The sequence below is a fragment of the Apodemus sylvaticus genome, chromosome 18 (genome assembly GCF_947179515.1).
Source record: "Apodemus sylvaticus chromosome 18, mApoSyl1.1, whole genome shotgun sequence".
NCBI lineage: Eukaryota > Metazoa > Chordata > Mammalia > Rodentia > Muridae > Apodemus > Apodemus sylvaticus.
Window position 1 is genome coordinate 67,119,891 of NC_067489.1, and position 17,530 is coordinate 67,137,420.

At 54.5% G+C, this 17,530-nt stretch overlaps 1 protein-coding gene across 1 annotated transcript; it reads left to right on the forward strand.

Moving 5' to 3' along the window:
• The first annotated feature begins 23 nt into the window (after window positions 1–23).
• On the forward strand, window positions 24–16,605 carry Atp13a1 (ATPase 13A1). The gene is made up of 26 exons (XM_052162814.1): window positions 24–593; window positions 2,798–2,887; window positions 3,000–3,190; window positions 5,658–5,730; window positions 5,910–6,065; window positions 6,149–6,218; window positions 6,293–6,399; window positions 6,777–6,906; window positions 7,005–7,060; window positions 7,461–7,587; window positions 7,658–7,795; window positions 7,886–8,006; window positions 8,382–8,539; window positions 8,812–8,987; window positions 9,062–9,172; window positions 9,930–10,055; window positions 10,835–10,943; window positions 12,170–12,369; window positions 12,450–12,546; window positions 14,111–14,268; window positions 14,342–14,456; window positions 14,539–14,735; window positions 15,625–15,767; window positions 15,856–15,967; window positions 16,048–16,191; window positions 16,276–16,605. The coding sequence occupies exons 1-26, from the start codon at window positions 207–209 to the stop codon at window positions 16,384–16,386; spliced, it is 3,603 nt and encodes a 1,200-aa protein (XP_052018774.1). The 5' UTR covers window positions 24–206; the 3' UTR covers window positions 16,387–16,605.
• Window positions 16,606–17,530: the final 925 nt, after the last annotated feature.

Sequence of the window (17,530 nt, forward strand, 5' to 3'; positions counted from 1 at the left end):
TCTTTGTCTTGGCAGCGCTCCTCATCCCCTTCCAGCCACTGCCCGTCATGGCGGCGCCCTGAGCGGACACTTCCTAACCCACCTAACGCTTTACCGAGGCGCTTCCCAGTCCCGAGGCCACTCATGGTGGCGCTCAGGCCCCACCGGAAGTAATATACCGGAAGTAGGCGGTGCCTCTGCCGGAAGCCAGCGCAGCGCTGGGAAAGATGGCGGTGGTGGGCAACGCGGTGCCTTGCGGAGCCCGGCCTGGCGGGGCCCGGGGCAGCGGGTCTCCTCAGCCTGGGCCGCCATTGCGGCCGGGACTAGCTGCTGGGCCAGCGCTCATAGCCAGCGGCGACGAGCTGGTGGCCGCCGTGTGGCCATACCGCCGGCTGGCGCTTCTGCGACGCCTCACCGTGCTGCCGTTCGCCGGGCTGCTGTACCCAGCCTGGCTGGGCGCCGCCGCCAGCGGTTGCTGGGGATGGGGCAACAGCTGGACCCAGATACCCGAGGCCGCACTGCTGGCGCTCGCCACCATCTGTCTCGCGCACGCACTCACTATCCTGTCGGGGCATTGGTCCGTGCACGCGCACTGCGCGCTCACCTGCACCCCGGTAAGTGCGCGCGCCCGACCCTGACCGGGATCCTGGCACAATGGGGCCTAGCAGGGGTTCCGGGCTGCAGCGGGCTTGCGTGTCTCCAGTCTGATCTTCAGCCTTCCAGCTGCAAGGCTCGAGCGTCTAGCGGAGCCCCCTGCCCTACGGCTCAGGCCTAATTCTGACCCCACTGTGACTCGCCATGCAGTTGTGGCGTGGTTAATTTGATTCACAAGAAACACCTGGAACAGACTTAGGGCAGGCTCCATATGCTACTGTTGGTGTGAATTGTTATCTTAGCTCCCATATGGTGTATGATTCTTGAAAGGTCCTGCCTTGCTTCTCCTCGTCTCCTACCTTGGATTGCTCTCTTCGTTTCTATAACACAGGATCTCACGCTGCAGTCTTGGGTCTTCCAGAACTCGCTGAGAACCACCTATCTCTGTCTCCAGAGTGCTGCGGTTAAAAGCCTGTGACACCACTTCTGACTTGTACTTTTGTGTTTCGTTTTTCCTTTTTGTTTTGTTTTTTGAAGTGTTAGAACCAGACCTGTGGAGTAATTCCCCAAATGTATGAAGCCAAGTCCTATGACCCAATATGTTCAGCCTCTGTCTGTCCTTTGCTAGACCCAAAAGACAGTGTAGTTCATCCTGGTCCTGAAGATGGCCAGGAAGTACTTGAAAGTAACTTAAGAGTCTCAAGTTATCTGTAAAATAAGTGTGGTTAAGATGAGGGCTAGTCAGGTTATGCAGCAGGACGGTGCAGTGATTCTAAAGTCGGAGTTCTAAATGCAGTGTCACTACAGGCAGCACCGACAATAAGGTACTTTAGGTTGAGGGTAGTACTCAGTGTCCACACTACAGATCACGGCAAATCTGAAGCCTGAGGCACCAATATCTGCTCTGGGTTAGTCTCCAGACAAGGGAGGCAGTGTCAGCGACTGCAGGAAAAACCTGAACACCCTCATATACACCCTCAATGGCACGCACGCATGCATTGAAGTCTCAGTATCAGGAGAAGGCACACTGTTTCCTTCATTAATATTTATCTTGCAGAGGGGCCCAAATTTTTGAGCTTGGCACCCAGGGTTGATAGGTAGGGGTGTGTGTGTGTGTGTGTGCCTGTGTGTATAAACACGCATGTACGCGTGTGCACGCACAATACATTCAATCCCTAGTATTCTAGCTGCCTTTTGGGCTGTAGCTAACTAAACATCTGTAGCTGAGAACTTCCTCCTCTGGGAAGGAGGAGTGGGAGGAACTAACTGCCTTGGGTGAGGAGACAGATCAGGGTTTCCTTCTCTCTAGGTTTCCCTGGGTTTCAGTTTCACTCTACTGTAAAGTGAAAGCTGAAACACCTCCAGGGTCACTGAGGTAACCTGTAAAGTACCCTCCCTGGCGCCTTCACTCCTTTTCCACTGTGTTAGTTCCTAGTTGTGTGTGTTAGTTTCAGGGTCACCGCTGTGTGTCCCACCTCACCTCCAGTCACTGCAAGGTGGAGTAGAAGCAGTTGCATGGATAAAACCATTGGGGAAGAAGGTAGACTGCAGAAGGCAGATAGCAATAAGAGGAGTCCCAGGGAACTTTAGATAGGGCCACCTGGGGAGGACTCCTAAGTAGGTGGCATTTAAGCCAAAGCCTCCAGCTGAGGGTAGCTAGCTGTCTCAGTGCAGTGTATCTGCGTTGTGCTGTTGTAGAGGAAGGAGGCATAACCCCCGCCCTTCGTGTCACTGCACAGTATAGTCAGCATAATTACCTTTGAGGAACCTCACAATTAAGTTTCCAAGAACAACAATCTTGTATGTTAAGTATGTTTATGGTTTTGCTTCGAGTCCTTCTGTGTCTGGCTGCAGGTGTGCACAGGCTGTGGGTGGGGCTTGCTCAGATACCAAGACTCCTAGCTCAGACACAGGCAGATGGAGTGTCCAGTGTACCAGGGAGCAGTGAACAAGTCAGAGAGTCAATGTGGCAGTGAGCGGGCGGTGGCAAGATGTGGGCCGTGTGAACGGGGAGCAGTGGAGACGCTCCATGTGGACCTGAACTCAGGTCCAGAATCCTGGGTGGTGAGTTGGCTCTGTGACCTCAGCCTTATAATACTAAGTAGTGGTCAAGTGGGCTACGGCCAGGCTAGCGCGAGAGCCTGGGGACATCCCACGCTCCTCTGACCCTATGAGGGCATGACTTAAGAAGGGCTTGGTAACAACAGTCTTTGGTTTTTGACAGGAGTATGATCCCAACAAAGTAACCTTTGTGAAGGTGGTGCCTACCCCCAACAACGGCGCCACTGAGCTGGTGGCCCTGCACCGTGATAAGGTAGGAAGGGTATATCCTGCAGGGTGGCTGGAACAGGTATTCCTGTGGTAGTCCTGAGCACCGTGGTCCCCAGGTCAGGGGGCTTCTGCCATAAATGCACCTTCTTCCCCAGGGTGAAGACGGACTGGAGGTGCTGTCATTTGAATTCCAGAAGATCAAATATTCCTATGATGCCCTAGAGAAAAAGCAGTTCCTCCCAGTGGCCTTCCCTGTGGGGAATGCTTTCTCTTACTATCAAAGCAACAGAGGCTTCCAGGAAGACTCAGAGATCCGAGCTGCAGCGAAGAAGTTTGGGAGCAACAAGTGAGTCCCTCTCTCCCCATGGCCCACTGTGCACTGCTGCCCTACTGTGCTGCTCCCAGAGCCCTGGCAATAGGGTTAAAAGCTCTGCTTTTTAACCCAAAATACTGTGGCTCACTGGAAAAACCAGCTCTGCTCGGCTTCCTCCACACGTGTTTGCCAGCAGGGCCCTCCGAGAGCCAGGAGCCAAAACCCTCTGCTTTGTGGTCTGAGACCTTGGTTGGGAAGGTTGTCTTGTCTTTAGTAACACATCTGTTTCCTGGCTTTTGTAATTTCTCTCCTGATTGGGAGAAATGTGTATGCACTTCCCCCAATGTAGGTTATGCATGTGTGTGCAAATCTATGTGAGGCTGAGATCGGCTTCAGGTGCCGTCCCCAGGAGCCATTCACCCTGTTCCCTAAGACAGGGCCTGAACTGGTGCTCACTAAGCAGGCGTACTAAGTAGCAGCACCAGCCATGCTCCTGCCCCAGCCTTCCCTGTGCTGGGATGTTGGCCCACGCCATTGTGCTTGGCTTTTTACGTGGATACCGCATCTGAACGTAGGTCCTCGAGCTTTGAAGACAAGCACTTTACTCAGTAAACCACGTCTTGGCCCGCCCTCCCCTACAACCATGGAATTAGAATTTTTTTTCTTTATTTTTCTCCCTTCCTTCCCCCACCTTCAGGCAGGGTTTCTCTGTGTAGCCCTGGCTGCTCTGGAATTCACTCTGAAGACCAGGTTTGCCTCAAACTCACAGAGATCTACATATCTCTGCCTCTGCCTCCCGATTGTTGAGATTAAAAGCATGTACTATCACCACCCAGAATAGAATTAGATTCTAGCCTGAAATGTCTGTTCAAGTGCTTATACTTATGTCATCTCAACACATTAGACACAGTGATACAATGTGGTGGTGACACAGTGGGGCACGGCTCAGTGGGTGAGTACTTGCCTAATAGACTAGAATGATTCTACCCAACACTGTAAAGGAAAACAACACATTGGTGCCTCTTTGATACTGGGTAGGACAACAGATGCTCCATACAGACTTTCTCCATTAACCTTTTATTAAACAAAGATGCCATTATGCAGCTTCAGGACAGCCCAAAGCAGGGCACCAAACATGGTTATTTGGCATCATGACCCGCATGGTGTTTGCCCTAGACAGTACTTAGTCCGGGAACTTGGGGAGATCTTAGGAGATGGGGCTCTACATGGAACCTGGTCCCTGGGGCCTGCCAGACAGGAGCCCTGCCACTGTCGTTCCCCAGCTGCCCCCAAGGTTCTTCTAAGACTAGGTTGCTTTTCAGTAAATGTTATCACATCCAGTCTGAGTTAGAAACATCATATGTTGGCCTCTGCAACCCTGATAATGACCACATTAATGACCTGAGACAGATTTTATGCTGTCACTGTGGACGTTTTGTTTTTAAACTCTGGGAGACGCTATGGTTTCCTCTTCTCAGATCCCACCACTGTGGGAAGCCTATGAGCATCCTTGAATTTGAGAGTAGAGCAGAGGAGGCCTGAGTCAGATTAGGTGACCACACGCTGCTGCAGGAGACACCTTAAGGACGGGCCACTTGAGCCCTAGGTCTTATTCAGAGAAAACAGAACAAATCCCCAGGACCAGCGAGATGCTCAGTTGGTGTGGCCTTGTCAGAAAGTCTGACAACCAGAGCTTGGTCTCAGGACCCACAATGTAAGGAGAACCAGCTCCTGCCAATTTGTCTTTAACTGCCACACATACAGTGTGTCACAGGCATGCCACCCTCCCTCTTACATACAGAAGGAAAATATTTTTTAAAGAGGGCCAATGCATCGCAGTGTACATCTTTAATCCCAGTACTTGGGAGGCAGAAACAATTTGATCTCTGAATTCTAAGCCAGCTAAAGATATAGTGGAAACCTGTTTCAGGAAAGGAAAGGGAAAAAAATTGCAGTTCTAGGGATGGAGGCTGGATTCTCCTAACAGTAGCAAGGGCCCGAGTTATATTTCTACCTTTACTTGGCCATGGTGGCACACTGCGTCTTCCCAGCGCTAGAAGACTGAGCTCCTCCTCGGCCCCATGAGGAGTTCGAGGATAGCCTGGGCTACTTGAAAACCTGTCTCAGAAAAAGAACATCCAGTTCCGGTGTGGAATGGGCTCTGTCACCAGGGTCCCCTTTTCCCAGACACCCCTATCCTGCTGTCATCACCTTGCCCGGGTGTGGGGGGGTTTGGGGGGTTATTGGAAAGAGCCTGTCAGAGGGCTCAGCAGAGCAGGGCGTCAGTGTGGAAGGACTGCCGGCCAGCCTGCGCTTGCGCCTGCGCCTGCTGGTGATCTGTCCAGTGAAGTCAAGTGCAGACCCCCACCCCCACCCCCACCCCCACCCCCACCCCTGGGTGTCCTGTGTCTTCAGAAAACTGCAGAGGTTTCTAGTTGGAGATGTCGGCAGGCCTCCACATCTTCACCTCAGCCAGGAATTTGGGTATGGTTTTTTGCAGGGCCGAGATGGTGGTGCCTGACTTCTCCGAGCTTTTCAAGGAGAGAGCCACAGCCCCTTTCTTCGTGTTTCAGGTAACACAGCAGCTCTGGCCCTTGTGCTGACTCCTTCTTTGGGACTGTCACAGCCAGAGTGAGTCTGGCTGCCACTCCAAACTCTAGAGTCTCCCCTGCCATCTGGGATCATTGGTATTTGCCAGGGTTTCTGGTCATAGGGCCAGGTAGGCAAAACCTGACAAGCTGCTGATTCACAGGTGTTCTGCGTTGGGCTCTGGTGCCTGGACGAGTATTGGTACTACAGTGTCTTCACCCTGTCCATGCTGGTGGCTTTCGAGGCTTCCCTAGTGCAGCAGCAGATGAGGAACATGTCAGAGATCCGAAAGATGGGCAACAAGCCCCACATGATACAGGTGTGACTGATGGACAGGTGGGCTGTAACCCCATCCACCCGAGCAGACGCTGTGCTGACAGACTCCCCTGCCCATATTCCCAGGTTTACCGCAGCCGGAAGTGGAGGCCTCTTGCCAGCGACGACATTGTTCCTGGGGACATCGTGTCCATCGGTGAGGCAGGATTCCCCCCTCAGTGGAAGTCCTTACCTTAGCCCGTGGCTGACTCTCCTGCCTGCACCTTGCAGGCCGCTCCCCCCAGGAGAACCTGGTGCCATGCGATGTCCTACTGCTGCGGGGCCGCTGCATTGTGGACGAGGCCATGCTCACCGGGGAGTCAGTGCCGCAGATGAAGGTGATGGATGGGATCCGTAGTTCACTCCCCAGTTGATGAAGAACGGCGTAGGTCAGGACAGGACAGGACACAGGCAGTCCCTGCCATGCACGAGTGGCAGAGGCAGGTGGGCTGGAGCCATTGTCGTAGGTGTCTGGAGCCAGGAAAGAAACCAGGATATCCTGTCGGGGTGGGCCTAGACAGTCCAGGAGAACTCTATCATTGAGGAGGCCTAATGAGGATCACAGGCATTAACTCCACGAGTACTGTGGTGAGGAGGCACCTGCTAAGGTGAATGGGACTTGTTGGCCTAGGTCAGGCCACTCATGTGAGTCAGGCAAGTCTTTGGGGGAGGCTAAGGTGAGGCTGTCACCCCAATCCAGTGTTTCCTTTCACAGGAGCCCATTGAAGACTTGAGCCCAGACCGTGTCCTAGACCTACAGGCCGATGCTCGGCTGCATGTCATCTTTGGGGGCACCAAGGTGGTACAGCACATCCCCCCACAGAAGGCCACCTCGGGCCTGAAGCGTAGGTGCCTCGAGGGTGTCTTGGGTATCCTGCACCCACTATAGTATGAAGGAGGTGGGACAGCAGTGCTAACAGCAGACACCTGCTTGTTCCCTCAGCGGTCGACAATGGATGTGTGGCCTTTGTCCTCAGAACTGGATTCAACACATCCCAGGTATGTTGCTTGGTTCCATGTAGGAGAGCCCAGAATGTGACGGCTCGTCCCAGAACTCTCACCCCAAGGCTAACACAAGCCTGCTTTCCCTGGGCTGAGATAGCAGTGGATACACCCACGGTAGTCTGGTTGTTACCATTCCCAGGAGATGGGTGTTAGTTGAGGTGCTCTGGTAAATGCTTTAGGGTTCTGCCTGAAGGGTGATGGAAGCCTGGCTTCCCCATGGCCCCGTGGCCGCCTTACTCTGGGTGGAAGCCTAATTCCTCGTCTGCCTACTTCGTGGTCTTAGGCAGGCATTGCTGTTTCCTAGAAAGAGAAACCAGCCTTGGCGTGTTCAGGGCGCAGAGGCCACCATTCCCCACAGACCTCTCGGACCACTGTGTCCTGCCTATCCTTGCAGGGCAAGCTCCTGCGCACAATTCTCTTTGGGGTAAAGAGGGTCACTGCGAACAACCTGGAGACCTTCATCTTCATCCTCTTTCTCCTGGTGTTCGCCGTTGCTGCAGCTGCATATGTTTGGATTGAAGGTAAGTACCCCGAAAGCTCCTGCTCTGCAGCCTCAGCCCTGCCCCAGGCTGCCAGGCCCTGTCTCCACAGGGACCAAGGACCCCAGCCGGAACCGTTACAAGCTCTTTCTGGAGTGCACCCTCATCCTCACCTCTGTCGTACCCCCTGAACTACCCATTGAGCTGTCCTTGGCTGTCAACACCTCCCTCATCGCCTTGGCCAAGCTCTGTGAGTGCTGAGTGATCGGTGGGGCATTGCATAGAACAGTCAGGAGCCTGGAGGGACCCCCTGACCCCAGGTCCCACCCTCCACCCCCAGACATGTACTGCACAGAGCCTTTCCGGATCCCCTTCGCTGGCAAGGTCGAAGTGTGTTGCTTTGACAAGACGGGTACCTTGACCAGCGACAGCCTGGTGGTGCGAGGCGTGGCAGGGCTGAGGTGAGCATAAAGGACCTCCCAGCCAACAGACCCAAGCTTGTTGTGAGCCTCCATTGAAGTCCTGCCTCTGAGGTTCCATTACCGAGGGGCCTATGTCATGATCACATGAGTGACATCAGAGGTAGGTAGGAAATTGGTTCAGTCCCAGAACAGTCGGCCTCAGACCTGTTGGGGCCTCAGGAGTCATCCTTGAGGCCAGCAGTCTCAAAAGGACCACTGCTCTCACCAAGGTATCCATAGTGAATAGCACACTGAGTACTAGCAGCCTGGGGTGGTCTCGGTAGTATATACGGAAGGATCCCATGTTCCCTGGTGGGGTGCAGTTCACCTACCCACCTCTGTCCACCTTGTAACCAACTGTCCTCATCTTTGCAGAGATGGGAAAGAGGTGACCCCAGTGTCCAGCATTCCCATAGAAACACACCGTGCCCTGGCCTCCTGCCACTCTCTCATGCAGCTGGATGACGGCACCCTGGTGGGTGACCCTCTGGAAAAGGCTATGCTGACAGCTGTCGACTGGACACTGACCAAAGGTGAGGGTCTGGCATCCAGGGTGTGACCTGAGGAGCCTCCGTCCAGGGCAGGCAAGCCCATGCTGGTGACATTCCTCCAGGCTAGTCTCCAGGCTAACTGCACATTGGTGTCTTCTTGGGTCTGCTGGTGTCCAGCCTTCTCTGCCTGATCTACCTGCTGTGACCAGCAGGATTCTGGGGATGCTGGGATGGGAAAGCTGGGGCGGGGGTGGGGGGGCTTGGCTACCTCTCTGGAGCAAAGCCCCTCAGGACTCGTACTTATTTGTTTCCAGATGAGAAAGTATTCCCCCGAAGTATTAAAACTCAGGGGCTGAAAATTCACCAGCGCTTTCATTTTGCCAGTGCCCTAAAACGAATGTCTGTGCTCGCCTCCTACGAGAAGCTCGGCTCCACTGACCTCTGCTACATTGCGGCTGTGAAGGGGGCCCCCGAAACCCTGCACTCTATGGTGAGCCAGCCCCAACCCTGGGGTTAAGGGGCAGGCAGGGATCAGGTAGTGACGTCCCGCTGTGTTTCCTGCAGTTTTCCCAGTGCCCACCTGACTACCAGCACATCCACACTGAGATCTCTCGGGAAGGAGCCCGTGTCCTGGCTCTGGGATACAAGGAGCTAGGGCATCTCACGCATCAGCAGGTAAGGTCCTGCCACATTCAACAGCCTGTTCGCCCACCACACCTTTCACAGCACCTTTTCCCTCTGCTTTGGCATGTCCTGGTACCTCCTCAGGGAAGGCCTGAGGTATCCCAGATCCCACGGTTCTTGTCCCTGCCACCTGTGGTCAGAGGCCTCAGCAGAGGCCTTAGTGGAAAGCTTAAGCTCCATCTGTCCCCACTGCCCTCTCACCTGCGTCTTAGTCCTGGCCCAGCCCTCTTACCCCCACAGCCGACCATCCCTCTAGAACTTAATGTCGGCTGACAGCCTTGACTATAGAGGCCATTCGAGCCAGGACTCAGCCTCTGTCCTTCTGCACTGTGCTTCCCTTGCTGCTACTCTGGAGAACTGTTTGTCCCAAGCCTGTCTGTCCCCTGGATTGTCCACCCTGAGCCCCGCCTTCACTGTGATCTTCATCACCTGCTTTCCTGGGTACTTTCTGGTTGCCCCAAGGGTAGTGGCTTTGCATGGTCCATGCCCATAGTCATGAGGGACAGTAGGTACATTTGGGTCTAGACCCCATCCTCAGGAGCTGCACCCCACTTTGCCTTGCCTCTCTCCTCCTGAGTCTTGACATTTCTTAGAGGACAGGGCCTCTCCTGTTCCCTGCACCAGCACACGTGCACAGTGGCTCCTGTTGCTAAGGCACTTCAGCTGGCCTTCCTCACGGTTTCACTCTGGGAAATGTGAAGAGGCTGTTAGAAGGACAGATGGTAAGGTGACCGACATCTGTTAACAGGCCCGGGAGGTCAAGCGGGAGGCACTGGAGTGCAGCCTCAAGTTTGTGGGCTTCATCGTGGTCTCCTGTCCACTCAAAGCTGACTCGAAGGCTGTGATCCGAGAGATCCAGAACGCATCCCACCGGGTATGAGCAAACCGAGAGGGAGGGCAGGGAGGTGGGTGTCCACGGTGAGGAAAGCACGGGCTGTGAGCCGAGAGCGGGTGTATCTGGCACGCTCAGAGTTAGGTAGAGAATGCACTTTAGCATGGCGCCTCCTGCAACACACATCACCTCACCTCCTCAGATGCGGTGAAGAGAAGGAGGTAGGAGCTTGAGGTGAGAGGTCTTGAGTCCACGCCTGTCCTTGTGAGCAGTCTCAGCAAGAGGCAGATAACAAGTGGACCCACTGAGTCCTCATGGGTCATGTCCTACTTCTTCCCTTTTCTATCCCTAGAATGCTCTTTGTACAAACCAGGTACAGACTGGGCACTGACAGCCAAGGGCTAATTTTTAACTTGTGTTTTAAGTAAAAGCAAAGAGAACTTGCTTCTCAGTCATGAGGTGTAGAGTTTGAATCCTAGCACCCACAAAATACCTTATATCCTCAGCTGTGAGGGACCTGACATCTTTTCTGCCTTCATATTCAAAGGCACACATATCCAAAAGTAAATTATTTTAAGAAGCAGTGCATTGGGACTCAGCGTGTGCTTGCTGTGTAAGCAGCCCGGGTGCCAGCCCCGCCCCACTGTTAGCGTGCCCCGCCACCCTATAGCACTCCTGGGCTGGGAGGCTGTGCTTTCCCATAGAGGTGGCCTTTCGCCTCGTACTTTCTTGGGGTAAGCTGGGAGGCCAAGGTAAGAGTTCTGCCCAGCAGGTCTTCCTTGCTAAACCCCAGGTCGTGTGCCCTGTGTTCTGCCCCGTAGGTGGTCATGATCACGGGAGACAACCCCCTCACTGCCTGCCATGTGGCTCAGGAGCTGCACTTCATCGACAAGGCCCACACGCTCATCTTGCATCCTCCCTCAGAGAAAGGTAAGGCGGGGGAGCTGGGGCCTGAGCCCCTGACCAGGTGTTGCCACTAGTCACTGCTGGTCATCATGGGTGCCAGGCCTCTCGGAGGAGGGCTCCAAACCGGGGCAGCGTGGAGTATGCATGGTGCTGTGAGGGCAGGCATGGTTTCTGAGTCTGCCATGTTTGTTTACAACAGGCTCTTGCATACTATCAGAGGACTCACGCCTCATCCCTGCCCACCTTGTGCTGGGCAGGTCGCTCCTGTGCCATTATGCAGGGAGTGCCAGATTCCCAGCACCAGTTGCCCAGTGCTGAAGGTGTCAGATCCTAGATAAAAGGCGTGGCTGCACCCTGGGCAGCCCTTGCACACTGTAGAAGAAGAGTTGAACTGCTAAACTTGTCGTTGGCATCTTGCTTTAAGTTAGGAGGCTGGGGACTCAAAAGTGAGTCCGCTTAGCTGGATATGAGGGTACACTCCTATTAGCCCAGAAAGATTAGTTCCAGACCAGCCTGGGCTACACAGTAGCTGCCAGGCCCATTTTTACATACATGTCTTCTCAGAGCAGCCTTAGAGCCCTTCCCACAGAGGTGAATGAACCCACTTCTTCCTCAGGTCTCTTGACATCTCTCAGAGCAGGACCTATGTGAGAAGCAGTGGGTATCCCAACCCGGGGTGGTAGGCACATACAGCTACAAAAGTTTCTAGAACCTTCCACTGCCTCTCAGAGAGCTTGGTTACCACTCTCAGTTATTGGCCCCAGGCCTCCCTCCATCCTACCCTCGTGGGCCACGTTCTTGGACCTAAGGGTTGTGTATAGGTGACCCTGCAGTGATGGCCGTAACTGTGGCTTTGTCGGCAGGCTGCAGGTTGATTAAACTCACCTCCCATCTGATGAGCGGCCTCCCCAAGCCTGGTCCTGGGTCAGCCTCAGAAATAAAAGCAGGTCCCTGAGGCTTAGCATGGGAGGACTCTGGTTCCTAGAGTGCTGGAGCGCAGACTGGTAGTGGAGAGATCTGTTAGATGAGGGCCAGCATCAGGAGAAGGCGGCTTCATGTCCTGAGACCAGGCCTTCTGTGTTCGCATGCAGCGTCCTCATGCAGCTACTGGGACAAGGCTCCAGCTCCTCCCCATATATGAGGGTCTTGTGTGGTTTTCCCTGTGAAGTGTCCAAAGCAGGGCCAGATTCTGGGTGAGGCTGTGGTATTGTCCCAGGAGTCACAGCCCTAACCGTAGATGTGACCCACAGGCCAGCCGTGTGAGTGGCGCTCCATTGATAGCAGCATCGTCCTGCCTCTGACCCTGGGCTCCCCCAAGGCCCTGGCCCTGGAGCACGCACTATGCCTCACAGGTGACGGCTTGGCTCACCTGCAGGCTGTGGACCCCCAACAGCTGCTCCGCCTCATCCCTCATGTACAGGTGTTTGCCCGTGTGGCCCCCAAGCAGAAGGTATGCGCAGGACCCTGGGGTAGGGCACTGGGGGCCTTGCGGATGGCTACAGCCCCATCCATGTCATGTCTGCCATGCAGGAATTTGTCATCACTAGCCTGAAAGGGCTGGGTTATGTGACCCTTATGTGTGGAGACGGCACCAACGACGTGGGCGCGCTGAAGCACGCAGACGTGGGTAAGCCCCAGGAGCCGGGAGCTTTGCCTCCTTCACCACCGAGTGGGCCATCTCACCTGGGCCTGTTGCTCAGCTGATAGGAGCTGCTGCTGTGGCTCTGTGTGTGTGAGACTCCTGCCTAAAATTCGCCAGTGAGAGGCAGGGCATGTGGCCTAGCAGTAGATGATTTCCTTGTATGTACAAACTCCTGGATTTCATCTCGAACATGGAAAAAGTAAGTGAATTAATAACCTCCCTGGGCAGTGGTGCTTATCCAGGCAGAGGTCTGTCGTCCCAGAGCTCAAGAGAGTCGGGGATTCAAGTTCATTCTTCCTGTGCAGCAAGTTCAAGACTAGCCTAGTTACATGGAAGCCCGTCTTTAAAAAAGAAATCTTGAGGGGCTACAAAGTCAGAGAAAGGTGTAGACATGAGGAGCAGCAGAGCGGGTAGGAGGAAAGAGGTAGTTGGGGACATTGTTTTGCGAATCCCACAACCAGGTTTGGTTGCTACAGGTCACTGTCAGGATAAATCTTGACAGTCCTGGACCCCAAAAGCTAAGCTTTGGTCTTCCTGCTTTTACATTATGTCTGGAGTTCTTACCCTCATAGACTTTTCTCTCTGATAATTAGTTTCTTTGGAGGTCAGCAGTTTTCAGTTGCTCACTTTAGGTTCCGATGAGACACATCCCCATCCCCACCCCACCTCCCCTTCATGACAAGGTTTTTTTGTGTAGCTCTGGCTGCTCTAGACCTTGTTCTATAGACTAGAGTGGCCTTGCACTCAGAGATCCACCTGCCTCGACCTCCCAAGCACCGTGATTACAGGCGTGTGCCACCACTGCCTGTCGAGGGTTCTGATGAGGTGGTTGTGCTTGTTTGGGCCTGGAGCTCTGTGGTTTTGGCCTAGAACTCAAGATCCTCTTGCCTCAGACTGCAGAGGGGTGGGATGGCAGGTGTGCTGCCACCAGCATGGCTTTGACACATCCAACCTGGCGTTCTCTTCTTGTGCCTTTTAGTAGTTCTTTTCTTCTTCTTCTTTTTTTTTTTTTATCATGGTTCTGGCTGGGCAGTGGTGGTTATATGCCTTCAAATACCAGTTCTTGGGAGGAAAAAACAGATAGACCTCTGAGTTAAGAGTCCAGTCTGGCCTACGGAGTAAGTTCCAGGACAGACAGGGCTACACAGAGAAAGTCTGTCTCAAGAGGATATAGTTTTGATTCTGGGGTTCACCTTGGGGACTTGAGGATGGGCAAGCAGACACTGCCACTGGGCTGCACCCAGTCCTGCTTCTTCTTGATCCAGTGCGTTGAGATACGGTTCTTAGTGGTGCTCGATGTATGTGCGTGCTGGGAAAGGCTCATGCCTGCCACCGCACAGCTGTGCTTTTCACATCCACATGAATGCCAGGCGTGTGGGAAACGCTCTCCTCTGTCAGGCCGGTTTCCAGTCTCTGAGGCCCCGGGGCTGTCAGATGGAATAAGGGTCCCTTGGAATTGGTGGGAGGGGCAGCCTGGGGTCTAGCTCTGCAACTGAGCACTGCTGCCTGACCCGGGCCCTTTCCATGACTCCTTCCCATGCGTTCTCAGGTGTAGCACTCCTGGCCAATGCCCCTGAGAGGGTTGTAGAACGGCGACGCCGGCCAAGGGACAGCCCGGTCCTGAGCAACAGTGGCCCCAGAGTCTCCAGGTCGACCAAACAGAAGTCGGCACTCCTCTCTCCTGAGGAGCCGCCAGCCACCCAGAGGGTGAGTGAGTGTTCAGATTGGAAATACCCACAAACTTGCGAGCCAGGGCTGACCCCTGCTGCCCACCCCACAGGACCGCCTGAGCCAGGTGCTGCGGGACCTGGAGGACGAGAGCACCCCCATTGTGAAGCTGGGAGATGCCAGCATCGCAGCACCCTTCACCTCCAAGCTCTCTTCCATCCAGTGCAGTGAGTCCCAAGCCCCTAGCCCCACCTGCCTGGAGCCATGGCCTGCCCAGCACCCTGCCCACGCATCCCTGCTTCCCCACAGTCTGCCACGTGATCAAGCAGGGCCGGTGCACGCTGGTGACGACGCTGCAGATGTTCAAGATCCTGGCCCTCAATGCCCTCATCCTGGCATACAGCCAAAGTGTCCTCTACCTGGAGGGTGTCAAGTTCAGCGACTTCCAGGCCACCCTGCAGGGGCTGCTGCTGGCCGGCTGCTTCCTCTTCATCTCCCGCTCCAAGGTGGGGCTGGCCAGGGCGTGTCAGCAACTCTTGTGGAGTAGAGTTGTCCCTCCCCAAGTTAGAGACAGACCGAGAGCCTGAGATTGTGCGGGGCCTACAGACAGGGGCCGGCCTGGCCAGCTGCCGGGAATATTGCTTAGGGGGTACGGCTGTCAGAGTGTGAGGTTCAGGCAGGTCACGGCCGTGGGGCAAAGGAAGGGATGACTGAAAGAAGGGCAAGCAGAGGACACACGACACTGTGAGGGAGAAGTGTGTCACAGGCTTCAGGGGCTGGCCTCAGGGACAGCCAGGGAGGCCTCCAGAGGGAAGGGCGCTGCCACAGCAGGAGTCTGCACTGGTCACCAAGATGACGAAACAGAGGTCCCAGGGGCCAGAGGGGGATGTGTCAACTTCCCATCAAGGTGAGGAAAGCTCACAGAACAACTTGAAACAAAAGATCTGTCTTGGTTTAGACTTCCAGAAGTTTTAGGCCATAATTAGAAGCTAAAAGAGGAAGGCCTGGGATTGTCCCCAACGCTGTATTCCCTTTCTGCGGGCCACCAACTAAGCTTTTAGATGTCTGGGCATGCGGTCAGAGCCTTGGGTCACTTTGCAAAGCCCTACCATAACATGTTGCCTGGGTCTTCTGGGGACATTTCAGATCCTAGAGGATCTGAAATGAGGGAAGCAGGAGACTGGATAGACCAGGTCCACCTCCAGGCCCGAGGCTGACTGTGTTCATGGAAGTAGAGAGTAAATCTGTTTCCTAACAGCCCCTCCATTGCTGCTGTGGAACACAGACTATTTTGGACATAGGCAGTCCCTGGGTCAGGACCAAACAAGAAGCCTAAGGCAGGAGTGCTACCTTACTGTTGACAGTAAGCTGGCTGACTGACGGTCCTGCCCACAGCCTCTCAAGACTCTTTCCCGAGAGCGGCCCCTGCCCAACATCTTCAACCTATACACCATCCTTACGGTGATGCTGCAGTTCTCTGTCCACTTCCTGAGCCTGGTCTACCTGTACCGGGAGGCCCAGGCTCGCAGCCCTGAGAAGTAAGTGGGGTCCAGGAAGAGGAGGAGGCAGGAAGCCACAGTGGGTGCCGGGGCTGGAGGGAGGGCACTGACACCATGTGCCCTGCAGGCAGGAGCAGTTTGTAGACCTATACAAGGAGTTTGAGCCAAGCCTGGTCAACAGCACTGTGTACATCATGGCCATGGCCATGCAGATGGCCACCTTCGCCATCAACTACAAGGTGAGGCCTGCATGCCTGCCCATTCCCACCTGGCCTAACCCTGCCCAGCCCTCCCCAAGCAGCGTGTCTTTGCATTACAGGGCCCACCCTTCATGGAGAGCCTGCCTGAAAACAAGCCCCTGGTGTGGAGTCTGGCAGTGTCCCTGCTGGCCATTATTGGCTTGCTCCTGGGTTCCTCGCCTGACTTCAACAGCCAGTTTGGCCTTGTGGACATCCCTGTAGAGGTGAGTGGCTCTGAATGTTGGCGCTGGCTCAGCCTGGTCCAGCTGAGCCACAGGCCCCGACTCAGCCTGCTTCCTCCTTGACAGTTCAAGATGGTCATTGGCCAGGTCCTGGCCCTGGACTTCTGCCTGGCGCTCCTGGCTGACCGTGTCCTACAGTTCTTTTTGGGGACTCCGAAGCTGAGAGTGCCTTCCTGAGAAGATGGTGCTGGTACCCACTGCCTACCCTGGCTGCCACCGAGCAGGAAACCCGCCGCTGCCCCGGGAGGGAACATTGTCCCAGCTCCACAGCGGGGCAGCCCTGCCTTGCTCTTGGAAGACTGAGTTGGGACCCTTGTGGGCATCCGCTGGCCGGGCTAGTAGAAGAGTCCTGGCTAGCACTTTTGGTAAATAAATCGGCGTCTGCAATTTTATAAAGTTTGCTTCCACTTATCTGTGCTACACAGGGCCCCTGGGAATTGGGGGAAGGGTCACTCAAGGGCCTGGCATCACCACAGGCCTAGAGGAGAGAGACACCCTCAGGGCACTCCTGGACCTAGGAGCTCAGGTCTTCTAGTGTCATGCACATCCTGTATTTGTTGTCAGGCCCTGAGCAGTGTGCTTTCCCAAGTGCTGACGGAATACTGTCCCTGAAGGCACGTATCTCACTCAGGTTGTCGCCACCATCTCATATCACAAATATGTCTTGTCACTGGCCACCCTGGATAGTCTCCTTACACGCATGGAGGTCACAGTGCAAGGTGTTTGTGGTCCTGCCTGTCCCTAAAACACTGCTTTGAATGGGAGCCGACCACCTCAGGAGCCTCACCCTACCAGACAGTGGTTTGCTTGCTTTTTGTTTTTGTTTTTTTGGTTTTTTTTTTTTTTTTTTGGTTTTTCGAGACAGGGTTTCTCTGTGTAGTCCTAGCTGTCCTGGAACTCACTCTGTAGACCAGGCTGGCCTTGAACTCAGAAATCTGCCTGCCTTCCAAGTGCTGGGATTACAGGCACGTGCCACCACTACCACCCAGCTTTTGCTTTTTTTTTTTTTTTTTTTTTTTTTAAAGATTTTATTCTGTCTTTATGCTGTACCAGAAGAGAGAGCAGCAGATCTCATTATAGATGGGTGTGAGCCACCATGTGGTTGTTGGGGATTGAACTCAGGACCTCTGGAAGAGCACAGCGCTCTTAACCTCTAAACCGCTGAGTCATCTCTCCAGCCTGGGTGTGTATCATTAATCCCAGCATTCAGCAGGGAATCTCTTGAGTTGGAGGCTAATCAGGCCTACACACTGAATTCACACCAAGCCAGGCCAAATAGTGAGACACTTGTATCCAAAACCAACAAACAGACAAGCCTGCC